This window comes from Perca fluviatilis, chromosome 3, assembly GCF_010015445.1.
Source record: "Perca fluviatilis chromosome 3, GENO_Pfluv_1.0, whole genome shotgun sequence".
Taxonomy (NCBI): domain Eukaryota; kingdom Metazoa; phylum Chordata; class Actinopteri; order Perciformes; family Percidae; genus Perca; species Perca fluviatilis.
The window spans coordinates 24,250,729-24,268,502 of NC_053114.1; the positions used below are offsets into that span (position 1 = coordinate 24,250,729).

The following is a 17,774-nucleotide window of genomic DNA, read 5'->3' on the forward strand; positions in this document are numbered from 1 at the left end:
GAGCCCTTTGCTCTTATCTATGTCTCTGTCTGTGGATTATTGAACCGCCACGGCAGCAGCCTGAGCCAACCACTCATCTATAGTCTGCCCTCCATCCTCTCTCCCTGACTGATGTTGATGTGATCTGATAAAAAGGACTCAGGGTGAGACTGAAGGCTCTGGTTGCAGTCAGAGACCAAGGTCAGCACTTTGTTGACCGGACAACATGAGGTGAATACTGCTCATCCGTGGTCCACAGAAAGAGAGGTGGTTTCAAAGTTTCTTAACAAGCCTGGCCCTTCCCCTTTCCTTCTCCTCCTTCTTGTTCTCAACAATGGAGCGTTATCACTTTATTCTTCCCTGGAGAGGCCAAGTAGAGCTATGTACTGTAAGTGCTGGCAGTGTTACTGAATGATTCGGAGTAGAGATAGGGCTGAAACAGCAGTTACTGTATACTCCTATCTGACACCGCTCTTTGTGCCTGTTCTAGCACACCCACCTTGCATTGTGCACACAGTTAAAACAGTCTCAGTTACCATATGTCAAGAGAACAGAAAGAGACACTCCTTTTTATTGTCTTGAGGATCAGGACAGATTTGGACATTTGAGACTTTTGAATTGGACTTTGACTGCTTTCAACTTCTGATCACTAACTGGTGAGTAGCAATGTGGCAATGTAAGATTGACAGGGCTGTGTAGCTATCAGAGACATACTGGGAGTATGCTGACTAGAGTAAGACAAGGAGGATCAATCTATTGTATTTTTATATCAGATGCCAGACATTTTGGATTAAGCACTTCCTTAGAGAGGAGATTCTGCATGATGGTCTGCATGATGGAAAGGATGTTTCAGTTGTGGTCATACAGTTTATTGAGGGTTATGCTATCGGTTGTTGTAAATGTAAGTATTAACAACAAAATGTACTTGATCCGCTCAGTGTTATATTGTACATGCTACTAAATTATTACGCCATTGATATTGGAATACTGTATATTTTGTTGGGTAGTTGAATCTATAACAATGCATGATCATACTTTATAAACTGATCACATTCTGTATGTAAAACCTAAATCTACATGGTAACCAGTAAATACAGCTGCCCAATAAATGTGGTAAAAGTAAAAAAGTTAAATAATTCCCTCTGAAATGGGTCGAAGTATAAAGACGCATTTAATTGAAATGCTCAAATAAAGTAAAAGTAACTTTAAATTGTATTTGTGTACAGTACTTGAGTAAATGTACTTTGTTATTTTTCGCCGCTGACTGAGGGTGGTCATTGGTTATTATTTATGTCATTTTCATGCTTGGATCATTTCATCATTCTTGGATCAAAATTTTAGTATTGCAAAAACATTCCCTTTTAGGCCATTTTATTAATGTAATTACACAGATTTGGTTTTCTTTTCAACCCTTAATGTATTTGGTGTTTGCCATGTGTATGTCTAGTGTACATTTGAATGGCGAGCATGTTGCAGTTTTTTCTTGCAGTGAAATGAATTGCTGTAAGAGAGAGCTCATGCACAATTCAAATGACCAGTGGTGGTGGTTAGACCCAGAGATCTAGCAAACTGGTATTATCACAGCGTTGAAGAGGTCTTTACTTGCAGTGCGAGTGCCTTCGACTCCTGAGGTATGCTAACGAGATGTGAAGGAGAGTGTAGATGGATGACAAAGAGCAGCAGAGGATGAAACTCAGGGGATAGGGGGCAACAGCAGATGGATACCCCCCACTGTATCTATTAGCTGATAGAAGGCATTTGTAGCATGGCACAGTCATCAGTCTCTTTAGCTGTTCAGGTCATAGCCCAGTCTTCACTTCCATTTTTCTTGTTGTGAATTATATCTCCCCAACTCAAACTCTCCCTCATTCATCTCATCTGGCTGCTGTTACAGTATTTCCTGTTTAAGCTGTTAACAGTCATCCTGCATAGTTAAATTACTACATTTTTGAGTTGAGATGTTGTCTTTGTTGGACACTGTTGATACTCAAGGTGCAGTCTTTCAATAATTTCCAGTTGGTACAAAATGGTGGCATAACAACATTTCTTGCTTATTTACTGCAAAGATCAGCACGTAGTATATTCTTTATGCAATTATCTATCATGGCCTAATGGTGTAACATTAAAGTTGCAACACACTTTCTCTCACTTTCACTCTTTTCGCTATCTTGCTTTATCTTTTTCCGTTATTCACTACTGTAATTCCTCCGTCTCCCTCCTCATTCCTCTGCTCTTGCTCGCTGTGCATGCTGTGTATTGCCTGCATGACTGCAGAGGGAATGGAGCTGAGTGGGAGTCCAGTTCAAGTGCTCTGACGGCAGAGCTCCAATGAGGAACACATATATTAGAAGAGAGCAGAGGAGAGGTGAGGAGAGAGAGAGTACCACTACAGGGAATGAATGTGAGAGACGTGAATATGATTATATGGATAATAGCTAATGCTTTGTACCTAGGGTGTTACTTGGTGCTCTAGGGCATCTTACATGATGTATTGGTGAGGTTGGCCGGCTTTAATAATACCTATCACAAGCCTAATGCTCGCGGAAACAGGGGACAGTTCAGTGAATACGTGTATTTTTAGCTCCACCTCAGTAGCCCAACACATGAGAAGCGGGAAAGAGGATGTTTTGAATGAATCAACGCCACAGTGCTCAGCAGAAGACGTCAGCAACAGCAGCACTACCAGCTGAGAGGAATACACACACAGGCACCACTGAGAGGAGCAGAGCAGAGCACAGCAAATCACAGACCTGCAGCTAACATGTTGGGCCAACCAGGACAGTCAACCTTACACGTCCCTTACAAGAGGCAGCCAGTGTATCGTGCGACTAAAAGGTGTGTATACCAGCCCCTCTCCCAACACATATGTGGGGTTGTATTGCTACGTAGCTACTCAGGAGGTGTGTCTGCTAAAGCTTTCCAGCAGCTGCAGGAGATAAAGTGTTATGAATTGCATGCCGTTTGTACAAAGTATATGATCATTTACATGCACGCTGAACATTGCCACTGTCTGTCGTCCGTTTTTGTGACAGAGAAGGCAGCTGGCTGTTTTGCCTTTACAAACCTTTGGATTGCCTTTAGGGAGTGCGTACATCAATGTGTACTAATGGTGCAGTCTCTCCAGGAACGAGAAGACGGAGAGGGAGAAGGAGAGAGAGAGAGAGAGAGAGAGAGAGAGATGCCTACTGCAGTGCCTCATGATCACAGGTCACTGACTGCTGTGTTGATGTCAGCAGAACTGTGATCTCTTAGGCTGATTATGATGCTTTCTATATACATGGTTAATGTGGGATGTCTCTATAGGTTAGACTGTAGTGGAGTTTTGATGCAGTCCTCCCCACCTCTCAGTGAGCAAGAGATACACTTCTCAAAGGAACGTACTTGTTTACATGGGTTTGCTTCTCAATCCTTAGCACAGCTGCTATCAGGGCCCACACACAGACAGACCCATCTCTATGTACTGTATATATATACAGACTGAAACATGTAATGTCACATCTGCCTCATGTTATACTTTTCCATACACTGGTGGACTATTTTGCTCTCTTTTTGCTGAAATTGTATGTTGTTTGCGTTATTGGCTTAGGCAACACCACTGTGAGTTCTCTAGCCAAAGTGTTTCACCTACTAGTCTGTATCAGTATCAAAGTGAACTGAACCTGTATGTTGCAGTACAGCTACTGTCAGATTTCCAGATATATGAAGTGGCAACCTATAGTTTTTTAGATGTTCTTTAGGCAATTCTGTCTATTTTAATGTGTTGTGACATGGAAACAATGCCATGGATCCATGCACAAGATATCAAGCTTATTATCATTCTGTCAGGGTCTCGATGTCAGCGGCAGCGATAAGGTTACTTAGCCTATTCATCATTCCTGCATGTGCTCCCTCATCGGTCAGCCCTCTTGCTGTGCTCTCAGCCGCAGAGGCAGCAGGTTGTAAACACCAGACCGCAGAATTTCACCTACAGCATGAGCCGCAGATAACAGAAGTTGAAAGTTTGGGTCAACTTTGAATCAGTATTATTTTTGTTGCAGGATACATAGCTGCGTTTATAACCTAGCTCATTTTAAACCAACATCAATGAGCCGCTGGTAGGTTTGTCCTACCAGAGGTATGTAATGGTCGGCATTTAGCTTTGTCTGGTTCTACTCAGGGCGTTGAATAACATCTGAGTTGATGTTTAGTTCAGCCAGGCAGTTCCAGCAATTTTGAGTACAGCCCAGTCACACCCAGACCAGCTCATCCTTCCCCTTTCATCCCTCAGCGACAGGGTGAAATGTGGCCAAAAGACACAGCGCTTCATTTGTATGCTTAGCTGATATAAAGGTCATATTTTTGTTAAGTGCAGCATTAAATGGCTGGACCACTTCGGTCTAAAAAATGACAAACCTAAAATTGGTGCAGGGGACAGAATATCCATGGATAGAGGGGAGACAGTATTAGAGAAAGGAGTGGACCTCTCCTTAACCACATACATTCTGCACATTTCCATGTAGACCTAGCACTTCTAAGAATAGACATAATGATGCAACCTAACAGAAGGTTGAGATATTTGAAAAGGGAGTGCATTCTCTGTGTATTAAGACCGTGACCTTTTAAATTCCCCAGATTGTGATTTAGATCAGCATTTGTGAGTGGGTTAGAAATTCTGGGGAAGGGACTGTTCTGGTAAAATCTCAATCCTGCTGGCCAGTCATAGTTTTAGAGCTGTGCACCAGATGTGGCCTCCAGTACCTTCCTCCACTGATGCCTGACTTATAAGCCTCGTAAGTCTTTACGAGCTCTCAGGATACAGAGATCTAAAAATAGCCTCTAAATTCACTTACCCTCTGCCAGCCAAGTGGAACCTCACCTAATTCATTTAATCCATCTGTTTAATTTTCTCAATAAAATGATAATGTGATAGCCTGCATACTTTAGCAACAAAGAGGTTAAGATGTTGAGTGGTCCAAAACCAAATCATTAAATCAGTGAATTAGTTACACTGTGTACGATGAAATAACCAATATTTGATGTCTAATCATGCAATGTGGTGATCTAATACCAGAGGATAAATAGACAATTTAGAGTGAACAGATTGTGAGAGAAACCTGCAGTGCTTTGATAGCTTTGTGTACAGCATGTTTATGCAGAACAGATGTGAAGACACTGTTTATTATACTGCATAATATAACAAGACAATGACACAGTTTGCATCCTAGTGAGAGTCATGTTTTTTGGTGACTGGGGCCTCTGTGTTTGATGCCTGTATGTTGTTCATTGCCACTGAGCATTGCAGTCACGGAGTAGCTGTGTTGTCTTAACCCTGTGTATCACTGTAATGTAACTTCCCAGTGGGAGTGTGTTCATTGGCTGCTTTTGCTCTGCGGTGTGTTTCTGCTCAGATTCTGTAATGGGAACTGCAGGAGAGAGGTCCCTCCAAGCCTGGAGCCAGTCTGGACACAGTTAGCTCACAGCAGAGAGCAGATAGTATCACACACACACACACACACACACACACACACACACACACACACACACACACACACACACACACACACACACACACACACACACACACACACACACACACACACAAAGAGCTGACTCAATCTGTGGCATGTGAGTGGAGGAGCGAGTATTTGCCAATCTTGATGAGAAGTCAGAAATGTCTTTGTTTTCCTCCACTGGTAACATGTTATAGATATACTGTACATACTGAAGAAAACAATGTTGTAAAGACAGGTCTGCTGCAGTAAAGTGTGCTGTGCTATACAAGCTTGGACACCCTGAGGGCCAAGATTGCAGCAAAATTTACCAGACTAATCAAATTTCTACCATACAGTACCTCCTGTATTTTTGCTTAAATGTGATGACTTTATCATTTACCACTCTACCAAATCCCAAAGAGTAATGTAATGTAATCAAGGGTCTGAACAATAGATTTGTCTAGTATTGTCTCCTTGTATGCTTTACAGAGCATTATTCTCTACTGTCATCTTGCTGACAAAAGCTCCCCAATGTTAAAATCAAATCTTTGTTTTTTCATTTTTTGTGTGTGCGTGCATGCGTGTGCGTGCATGTGCGTGTGCATGTCCGTGTGCAGGTGCGTGTGTGTGTGTGTGTGTGTGTGTGGCAGACAAGGGTTGGGGGTAAAAGGGGGTATTTAGTGTTTGGATGACATACAGTAACAATGCCTTGGCTTTGACATGATTGTGTAAGGGATTTAGATATGTTTCACAGCATGAGGGTTAGCTGAATCCGATTGTTAGAGGATCCAGTGGCTGTTTATCTGTCCCTCTGCTTTTGGACAAAAGCACTGGCAAGTGACATGGCTTTCATGAAATGGTATTAGAAAACAGGGATTAGCCTGGTTCAGATAATGTAATCCTTAAGGACACAATTAAATTCAACTATGCCTGTCCTGTTTTGTTTCTCTGTAGGGTTGTGAAGGTGACGTTTTTTTCTTAGTAAATGTATAATAAGTGTATAATAAAGAAAAGATAGACGAGAACAGTTGTGCTTGAGTTTATTATACCCTGACATCCAGCTTTAGGTCCAGATGTTTTCCCAAGAGCATGAGCATTAATGATGTGCAAAAATTGCAAATATAGATCCATGCCGAACAACAGAATAAGATGCTCTGCCATGTTCATCTGTGTGCTGGCCCATATTAGACAATTTAACTGCAGCTTTTACACCTCTATTACCCTCAAATGGGATGTCATCAAAGATATTTACCAACCTACTTACCCATTTCGTCAAGTTACCTGCTTACCTACCAACCATTATTTCATAGGGTGGACACCAGTTCCATTAGTTACTATATTCTATTATTGTCTAGTCAAGCATACAACAAAAGCTGTGCTTTATTAGTCATTCATTGTTTATTCAAGTCATTGGTTTTGTGTTTTACCAGCAAAAATACCAGCAAAAGGTGAATTGGAATTTTTCTTTAATTGTCTCTTTAATCAGTTGTAGTCATATGGTCTCTTGTTCAAACAGATCTCTGCCTATTTTTACCATTTATAATTTGAGTTTTTTTGTGACGTTTGATTTATTTTTGATGTTGCAGGATTATGGGGTTTAGAGATCAAACAGATAATCTGACCGTGAACATATGCAATTTGTGTCTGTGTGTGTGTCTCTGTGTGTGCTTAGGGGAGTGTGTATGTAGTATGACAGATTGCCTAACTTTGGCTGAATCAGTCATGCTGCGGATCATTCATTTAGTACTGTGAAACCTCAGGGAGCAGACGGCTCTTTTGAGCTTGAATTTATTTTAAGATCTGCACATTATAATGACTACATTTCTAAATGAAAAAGACAAAGAAAAAAGCTTGGAGTGAGTCTAGCAAGCCATAATTGCTGCTGCATGGGGCTTGCATTGAGAACCGGCTGCAGGTAGGCCATCTTTGTTTTGATCTGTTTGTGATTGATAGGACTGCATTTGAAAGGTGCATGTGGCTACTTAAAGGTCCCATGGCATGAAAATTTCACTTTATGAGTTTTTTTAACATTAATATGCATTCCCCCAGCCTGTCTATGGTCCCCCAGTGGCTAGAAATGGCGATAGGTGTAAACCGAGCCCTGGGTATCCTGCTCTGCCTTTGAGAAAATGAAAGCTCAGATGGGCCAATCTGGAATCTTTCTCCTTATGAGGTCATAAGGAGAAAGGTTACCTCCCCTTTCTCTGCTTTGCCCGCCCAGAGAATTTGGCCCACCCATGAGAAAGAGAGAGACATCATGGCTTTCAAATGAGCAAAGTGGTAGTTGGTCAAGGCCACACCCCCACCCTCCACCTTGCCCCCCCTCTCTCCTCCTCAATAGCTACAGACACAGAAATGGCACATACTAAAGAAAGCTCATTGTGGGACTGGCTCTAGTGGCTGTAATTCTGCACCAAGGCTGAATTTCGGGAAAGAGACTTCAGATACAGTATTAGGGGACCACTAAGGCCTATATAAAAGCATCCAAAGAGCACCATGTCATAGGACCTTTAAACAATAACTGCAACTGTTTTGATGCACAATGCTGAGACCTTAGATGGAAGGATGCCCCTATATTGGTCTGCTCTTTGGTAAAATGTCTTTTATCTAGTGACTAGGAGGATTATTGTCTTTTATCGGAATGAAAAGCCAACTGTGCGCTTCTCCACTTTTGTTTTGCAACCCAGCATACTTTTTACCGCTGCAAGTGATTTATTGTGAAATTCTGAAGACAAAGCTGTCATCTCCGACTGACATCTGTGCTGCAGAATTGCTGCAGAATTCAGGACAAGCTGTCTCACCATAAATTATATTAAAGCCCTAAACAGCAGCATAAGTAGGCACTTCACATGGATGTACCTTGTAGGAAGATGGCTAGGAGGCTGTGCAGTGATCCACCATCTCCATGCAGAATCTGTTTTATCACAGGGGGATCCTGTAACAGTTCTGACAGTGTTCTTTGTATATCAAATTATAAATGCAGTGACATAGAAGTATAAGACAGAGCCTGTTCTTTTTCCAGAACCCTCTTTCTCTCCTCCTCCCTCTCTCTCCTCTCCTTTTCTCTCCTCTCCTCTCCTCTCCTCTCCTCTCCTCTCCAGATTTTGCTTTGGCACTCATCAGAGAAATGGTTGAGAAACATATTTAATCGGATTGGATGAGCAGAAAAGTCTGCTCTGTAAACACATGTGTACGTGTGCATGTGTATGTATGTGAATATTAAATAATCTTTCTCCACTGCAAACATAGAGGGTGAGTGGCTGTCACATGATTGGTCAGAGTAGATAGGGACATCGAGGGGGATGGTGAATAGTTAGGATTGCTGTACTTTGCCACTACATTGATGAGAACAAAGCATACCACAGCTATTCTTGATTCTACCGTTTAAACTAGTTGCACAACTAGATGCAATACAAAATGGTGCAAATGTTACCATTCTTATAACAAACAATTTTTGTTTTTCAATTTACTTGTTGCTTCTAAATTTCAGATGCATTGACTACAGTATTATTATTGACATACCTCTGCTTTTTAAAAATGTTGACAAGGTAAATACATTACACTTTGTAAAGTCAGCCTATTATCACCTTAAGAATATATCAATGGTTAAAGGACTTATGTCTTGGAAAAACTAGTCCATGCTTCTATCTTCAGTAGACTTGACTACTGTAACAGTGTCCTTAGAGGTCTCCCTAAAAAAATCAATCAGACAGTTGCAGCTGATTCAAAACGTTGCTGCTCGAGTCCTCACTAAGACCAAGAAAGTGGATCACTCCAGTTCTGAAGTCTTTACACTGGCTTCCTGTGCCTCAAAGAATTGATTTCAAAATACTTCTGCCGATTTATAAATTACAAAACGGTTTAGGGCCAAAATACATTTCTGATCTGCTGATACACTATGACCCACCCAGACCTCTCAGGTCATCTGGGACAGGTCTGCTTGCTGTCCCCAGAGTCAAAACTAAGCAGGGGGAAGCAGCGTTCAGTTTTTATGCTACACATATCTGGAACAACCTCCCAGAAAACTGCAGGTCTTTCTTTTTGATGTTGCCTTTCTTTAATTTCTTGTACTGCACTGTGAATTTTATTCTTGTATTGTATGTTTTTAATTTTGTATTAATTTCTATTCTTTGCTCTTTAATATTTTATGTAAAGCACTTTGAATTGCTCTGTTGCTGAAATGTGCTATATAAATAAAGTTGCCTTGCAACTTTATTCTTTACCGTCCTCCCATTAAAGACATAGAGATAAGATGACAGTGCCTTGTTTTGGTTCATAAATTACCCCTCTGGTGGATAAGGACAATTAGGTTGGGTGGAAGGAGAGGGAACCCAATATCTCCTTGTCTTTCTTTGTTGAACCTCAAGCTCTCTAATATTCGTAATTTTTATTCTGCTGACAGTGCGATGATCATTTTGCTAGTTAAGCCTCCTACACATGGGTGGAGCTCCCTGAAGGGATTCAAGGGTGAGTCGGTCAAATTCAAATGAATTACTACTTAAGTCTCTTTTTTTGGGATGTTAATAAAAGTTTAATCAGAGAAGAAAATTCTCATAGTATGAAATGGTGGTGCATTTCACACTATGATAATTTTCTTCATTTGAATGTTTTATTGAAAATGAAACTGATGTTGTTATATATTAGGGGATATTGTTGCCTGTGAAAGAGATATTATCTGACAGTATTTTACATCCTACATAAGGTTTTGTTGTGCTAATGTACAGTAAAGTCTCTTGGTGGTTTTGTTTTTTTTAGCTAAATATGACAGCACTAGTAACAGGGTTTGCTGCACACCATTCCCACTGGGTTTTCCTGCCTGGATCTTGCATTTTCCAAGTCGTCCTCCTATCTCTTGGTTGAGATTTTTAGCTTTAACGTCCCCCCGCACTTCCCATCCCCTTCTGTCCTACATTTCACAGCTAGTGTTTAGCTGTGTTTGGCTTTGCAATGTGGTTTGGACTTTACATTTAGCTGCTGTGATACTGTACGACCCTCAAGCAGATATTCTAGCTCTTTAGCCACAGGCAAAAGTGGGCAGTCTCAGTTTGTAAAAGAAACACATTTGATCTACTTTGCCAGCTTAAATGTGATACTTGATATTTGATTAAATTATTTTGGGTAGATTTGAAAGGGCCATTTTGTTGGATGGGTTTTGATTCACAGCACAGCAGTCACAGACCTCATTAGACCAGCAAATGAAGACTTTGCTTCAGCACATCTGTATGACTGATCATATCACATATCCCAATTACATTTTGGAAATATGCAGTGGGATGAGCTAGGGTGTCTTCCTGTCTGCCTGCCCATAATGACAGTAAGAGAAGAGCTGTATCAGCATGGGAAAGGCAAGGCAAGAAATAATTTGGAGTTGAGACAGAACATAATAATTGCATGCATTTGATTACATTCATTCTAATTAGGGGTCAATGCTGATCATCCAGCCTGCTGTGCTGGCTGGCAGTTGCTATTAGTGCTACATTCTTGTCAGGTTCCCTCAGTGTGTGCTTCTATTTCCGAGACTGCGTCAATTGAGACCTCCATCCTCAGGACTTTTCCCTGACCTGGAATTATTTGCTTGGACACAGACCTCAATCCGCTTTCCCTGGACTGACTGTCAAGTCGACACATTGATAGGCACGCTCCATGCACTTCACAATCAGGATCATCTATGTGATGAACATCATCAACAACAGTTAAAAAGAATGATCAGCACAGGCATAGGACTCTATCTTTTCTTCTGCCTTATAATACACAAGCTCCTGTTTTTTAAGTGTCCTTTAAATGCAAAGTGGCAGGATTTGCTGCATTTTCTTTAGGTATCACTAGACCTAACCACTTGGCAACAATTGAAGATTGCCATCATATTTTTTGCCATAAATGTATCCGGTGTATATGCTACTTCTTCTGGTTCCTCCTCTCTTATTTTTCAGTCTCATCTCCTGTCTTCTATAGCATAGTCTTAGCTGTCAAATCCAATTTGCAACCTCATATTTTCAGTAAGTGGGGCCTGTTAGGTATCACTACTTGTGAAAGTGAGTTGGTGTAATGACATTAATATGACAAATATGCTTAGTTCAGCTAAGCATATTTGTTGGAAAGGTGCTACCACAGTAAATAAGCTTTTAAACCAATGAGAAACACAAGCTTTAGGGAATTTTGGGTACTTGATGGTCCGCCTACAGTGTAACATGACATGTAGCATGCAACATGATAATAGGTGATACATTTTATAAATCTGTTTAATACACGATTCAAACTTGATTCTTGTGCAAATGTTTTTTAATTTTAGTTTTATTTTGTAAAATAAATCTTTCTTATGGCCACATTGTTCCTATAAAACAGGATTTCAATAAAAAAAACAGCTATGTCAAAGTGTAAAGCAGTACCACAGCCTAACAGATTTAGTGTGGACAGTAACAGAGGACAGGCAGCTGTTGCTGTTGTCCTGTTGAGTACTGACGCGTTGTTTTCACTTAGCGGCCATGTACACTGCTATGACCTACTTATACTTCATCTTTCATGGTCAAATTCCTCAGTGCCAGTCACTATGTACATCTCCTTCTGAACTACACTGGTTGAAAGCTATGTATAGCAGCCATGGAGCCACTGAAGGAGTGAGGTCAAAGGTCACCATGTTACTTCTCATTAACCTGTAATTTCCCAAAGCAAGTGGCTCATGTTGTAATGTCATCTGAGATTGGCTCAGACCTCTGATAATTAAGCTTGACTCAGTGCTGTGGAGGTGTGTCTGTATGTTTATGTGTTTGTCTCAGTGAAGGGAAGCCTTTGAGACTTCCCTATTGTGCTGATCACAGTTGGGGAAAGACTGTGGCGTGAGAGAAAAGAGCCATCAACTAGTCTCATTTAATTTGTTTCAGAGTTGGCTAGGTAGGGATTTAAATAGTTTTTTAGCTTACTGTGAATAATTAATTAGACATTTTAAGATGGTTTGTTTATTAGAAAATCATTGTTATCAGACAGTATATAAGCTCCACTGATAAGAGATAATTTGCTTTTGCAAAACCTTTTCTCCCATAGATTTTTGTTTGCCAAACTAGATGAAAAGAAAAAAAGGAGCAGAAGGAGAAGCTGCCGCAGATGGTTGGTTTTTCAAAACTTAACCTATTGATAGATTAAGTATGCACACATATAAATAAAGGGATTTTTAGTAACCCCTGGGTGAAAAACCAGTGGCATTACCTAATTTTAATTTTGATTATGTGTGTTATTATATCCATTTTTTCCCTCCTCACATTCCAACTAACACACACTCACACTTCAGATTATGACAATTCTTGTTAGCACAAATGAAAAGATGAGATAACGATGACTCCTCATTGCACTGTGTCATCATTATTCAGTGAGTAAAGTGCAGGATACATCTGTGGTATTAAATATTGACCTAAAGCTGCAGGGGGTTTATTCTCCAGAGTAATGCTCGCCCCAGAAAACGTCCTAACTTTTTTTGTCGCAGCATATCTCTGTTGCTGTTATTCCCTAAGATAAGTGCTTTTGAAAGTCCTTTATTGTCATGGTTGGAGGCATTATTAAACCACAATTTATTTGATGAATTACTTCAAATCACCCTTCATAAATATTTATCAGTCATTTAAATTTGTGCCAATGGAGCACAGGAAATGCTGATGCGCTCACAGTTCTGTATGGATCCATCTTTTGCTAAGGCCATTTTCTCTCTCACTGCAGGCAGTTGCTGGAACAATTTCAGGTTGTAACAAGTTTATACCAGTGCAACCAAGAGCAAACCTTCCTGTGTACAAAATATTGATATGGGTTTTGGCCTCTTTGTGAATCCTTGGTTAAGCTTCAATAGTCCATTTTGCTGTCCCACTTAAAGTTTGAAAAATATAATTTCCAATTGACCAGACATGAAACGAGATGTAACTGATGAGCAACAACTTTTTTGGGGCAAAATATTTGACCAGGAATCGGATATCAACACGTCTACTCAGAGTGGTGGTTCTTTTTCAGAATTAGTTTCTGTGCATGGAGTGAAGTGTTTCCTTGAATCCTAATTCTGTATTATTGGTCAAACACAGGCCTTTCTTGCATTCACTGCAATGCAATTAGCTGTTGCCTTGTAGCTTATGTTTTGGAACGGCATGGGCAAAGGACCATTGTGACTGCAATGAAATGTGCTGTGTCAGAACTATGTGTGTGTTGAATGTAAATTAGGTGACAGCTCTTTCAATTTCTGCCAAACCTTCTGTCTGACAGGGGTACAGACACTGGCAAGTGTACTTGCACCATTTTTCTGCTTTCCGTTGGGCCTATTTGAGCCTGCCTTTGCCACTCTTTACCCAGTGCTGCTTGAGTAGTTTGCTGGATAGTTACAGACTTCATGAAAGCAGATCTTCTAGCAAGGTTTTCCTGTTTCATAGATGCTATTTTAGACTAACTCCAGCAGGGCTGTAATCACTGTGTCTTACTGTCAACTTAGCTATACGTTTCTGCAGTTGTTAACAATGGAGATAATGATGATAGTAGTGAATGAGTGCAATGACAGGGAAAAGCCAGTCAGTCAAAGTGAAATGTGTTTGGTCGCTTTCCCTCATTTCCATACTGAGTGACAGTGGAATCTCCCAATAACTCTTTGCAGAGACTGCCTACATATTTCCCCCACAAATGGCAGGGAAATGAAGCAGAGCGAGGCTGCTGCAGGGCTCTGGTATGAAACTGATAAAGGTCAGTCAACATGTGCAAATCCTGCTGCAGAATGCTTATCTCTTTAATAGCTGGATACTGAGTGCAAACTGCTATTATTAAGGATTAATTAATTTGCTACAGGGTGTTTCTGGAGGTCCATGATATCGCTCATCTCTCACGATTTAATGTCCTGTCACACATGGGTGGGGTGTCGTACACACCGAAATGACTGTCATTACAGAGTTCATAATCGGTTCATGGCAACTCATTTAACCTCTCGTGTTGCAGTCCTTCTTTGATTCACTATTGTCTTATTCTTTGGATTCTGCAGAAGAAAATAATCAGTATTAACAGCTTGCTATCTGATATTAATGATGCATTCAATACAGCTAATTGAATTGGTCTGGGTATGAAGTCAGCAGCCCAACTAAAATAAATAATTTCAGTTGTGTTATCTTGTCATTAGAAGAATTGCACAACATTGATTTGTGTTTTACTTCACATGTGGCTACTATGTAAGGTCAAATTCAGGCTACTATATGCCATTTATTTCACCACACTGTTTCAAGAGATAAGTTTGTGTTCAGCTGCACAGACTCAACTTAATCAGTCAGTTGATGCCTTAATTATCAACTCAATATGGACCTGATGTTTCTCTTAAATAGGGTTGTATAGGAGAGAAGAGTTGTCTTGATGTCACATTAATAGCAAATAATAAAATAAGTAAAATAAAATATATTAAATGTTCTTTATGTGGAATATACAGTTAGAAATGTTCTGCTTGGGCGCCTGGGGAGCTCACATAGAGGTTTACTCCTTGGTGCAGCGGCTACGGGTTCGACTCCGACCTGCAACCCTTTGCTGCATGTCATTCCCCCTTTCTCTCCTCTTTCATGTCTTCAGCTGTCCTATAAAAATAAATAAAACCTTTAAAAAAAGAAATGTTCTGCGTTTTAGTGGTTGATTAAAATCAGTTAATTAATAACAAATTAATTAATAACTGATAAACCAAAACAGTATATATCACTACATTTCAGTAAATGTGTCAATTAATAATTTATTTTTTTACTGTTTTCGTTACTAATTAACTAACCATTTGTTACTTATTCCATTTACTATTGTGAATGGAATATTGATTTCATGTTGTGCCCACAGAGAAGGAACAGGCGCTCTCACTGGCCGCTCTTGGCCCTGCGTGATTCCTCCTGCTTCATGAGTTTTCAGACGCCACATTAATGCTGTGATGCTTATTACGACGGCCACATAGAGGGAGACAAGAGGCTCTTCTTACCCGTGTTCTATCGCTTGCCATGAGTGCTCCTGCTTCTGTACCCTGTGGGTTGGAGCTTGTTAAAGCTTTAGTGAATCACATTGTGTGAATATATTTAGATAGGTGTCATTGAATTGAACTGCTTCCTAATTACATATGTGTGGGAAAGAAATGAAACACAAGCAGACTGCTGCTTTTGTAGCTCCCAAATCCTTGGTTGTCTGTCAGATTCAATATTTATTAAACGCCTATATGTTGGCACCTGCTCCTCTGGGTCGCATTTGTCAGGATTACTTTCAATTCCCTCTAAGCATAGGTAACAGGTCAATGTCACTGTTAAGCCAGTGATTTAAAAAGTAGACACCAACGACTCTGAGGTGCCCTTGAAGGGCCCTAAAATGTACAGTTGTTTATCTGCTTTATAAGTTGCAATCTATTTCTGGATCCTGGTTTTAATACTCAAATAATTAGTATTGTATAGTGTCGATAACTTGGCCTTTCAAAAGTGGGTTATCGTACTGATTGAGAAAAACATAAATTACCAACATGCCCTCTTGTCTTCATTACTTTAGTTTCAATGCTGCCACTCAGAGGATACCAGCTGTACACCTGTGTGATAAACACTAACCAAAACTTTTCACACCTTTTCATAAGACTACATTAATGAGGTACTGTATGTCCACTTCAACAGCAGCCGCATAATTTAGTTTTTCCTTAAAAAGAGATGCTAATTAGCAAATTCAACTCTGGGAAAGAGGGAGTGACAGGTTGAGAGAGGCAAGTAGAAAATGAAAAGGGAGGAGGATCTATTAAGCAACTGAGGTATTCCCCTGATGGGAGGGAGTTAGAGCTCTACTATCCACCCAGCAAGCGAGGGGTGAAACTCTCAGACAGCACGCTTGAGCAGGAGAAAGCAGAGATAAAGAGCTCCCTCTCCTGCTCTCATCCTGCTGGCTCCATTTTATTCTGCTTTGCGGATGCCAGCTGATACTAGAGACCCTCTCTGCATCTCCCTCCTGCCCTGATAATGCAGAGAGGATTTCCATGACCTGCAGCACCACAGCGAGTCTAGCAGCTGATTCACGCTGATTCACTCTCACAGCAGGTGAGACTGTCTCCACTGTGTACACCCTGCACGCGCAGAGCATAGTAAGTAGCAAACAGAAGCAGAGTGATCTATGCTAGTAGTAGGTACAGTTTGGGGAGTTTTCTTTTTCCCCACTGGGACTTTTTTTTCTCATGGAGAGTGGTGTAAATAGTTACAGGAGTTGAGACTATAAGCAGATGCTGTGATCCCTGTCTTTGATGTGTGTGTGAAGCAGTTTGGAGCCTTTTAGTGTGCTTCTATTGGTGTGAGAAAGAGAGATAGAGGTGTTCAAACCACACAGCCTTGCCCCTGGTGCCCCTGCTGCCAAGACTTAGCCCCTGTGTTGGACAGGGATTACCCTGATCCTCTTGTTTTGCTGAAAAAATTGTAATGGCATGCCAGGGCTGAAACGTGGACTCTCCAGCATAGAGAGAGAGAGAGAGAGAGAGAGAGAGAGAGAGAGAGAGAGAGAGAAAAAAAAAACATGTTCTTATGATATGAGCTGCAGTGCTGCAGTTTCTACTGTTTTTTTCAGAGAAGCTTTGGCCAAAACCAGGTTGCCACTCTATTCTAAGGTTACTCAATATTCACTGTTAAGTTTGATCACTTTACATTAAACTCCACTCAGTTTATAGAAAAGCCTTCATTCGCTGCTGTAAAGGTCGATGTACAAGGACAATGTTTGTTCACAAAACTGGTATTTTTACTTCATATAGTTTTTACAATAACTGACAGCTACCTCTTCTATCAACTAGGGTTAAACTCTATGTTGTTTACATTGTGGTTACAATTGTGATATATGTACATGTACACGCTGCTACATTGAGAAAAGCCCTCTTGAGCCTCTCCGCAAGTAGAGATGCCAGTCATTCTTTCCCTGAACCTTGATCTGAGTCTAACATAGAACATTTCTCAGGATAAGTGCTATACTGTGACAATAAATATATGGAGATAAGATGGAGATATTGTGTTGATTCTTTCATCTTTTGGTTTACCGAATTATTAGTGTCAGCATATGCTACCAATGAACACATATTTACAAAATAAACATTAGTACTCACTACTGCATTGCTATATTAGTCTACTCAGATGCCAGTTGTTTCTTTTTACAATTTCCTTTTTTACAAAAAGAAACACAAGTTATTGATTAGAACAGATGTGATTGTGAATGATTCAGTTAAAAATTGACTGCACTCAAATCAATGTGCAAAGTGAAGTTGAACTTCAACAGAGTTGTTGATCAAAATCCTCTTTCAAAAAGAAGCAGAAATGTTTTTGTTTACCTCAAATAATGTATTATATG

At 40.4% G+C, this 17,774-nt stretch overlaps 1 protein-coding gene across 15 annotated transcripts in view; it reads left to right on the forward strand.

Moving 5' to 3' along the window:
• plekha7b (pleckstrin homology domain containing, family A member 7b) overlaps positions 1-17,774 on the forward strand; it is a 78,923-nt gene that overhangs the window by 15,006 nt on the left and 46,143 nt on the right. The window contains exon 1 of one of the 15 annotated variants that reach the window (XM_039795238.1): positions 2,262-2,814. The exons of the other annotated variants lie outside the window; for them this stretch is intronic. Coding sequence (XP_039651172.1) covers positions 2,741-2,814 — 74 coding nt within the window. The 5' untranslated portion in view covers positions 2,262-2,740. Of the gene's footprint in view, positions 1-2,261; positions 2,815-17,774 lie in introns of those variants that run through there. 15 annotated transcript variants of the gene reach the window in all.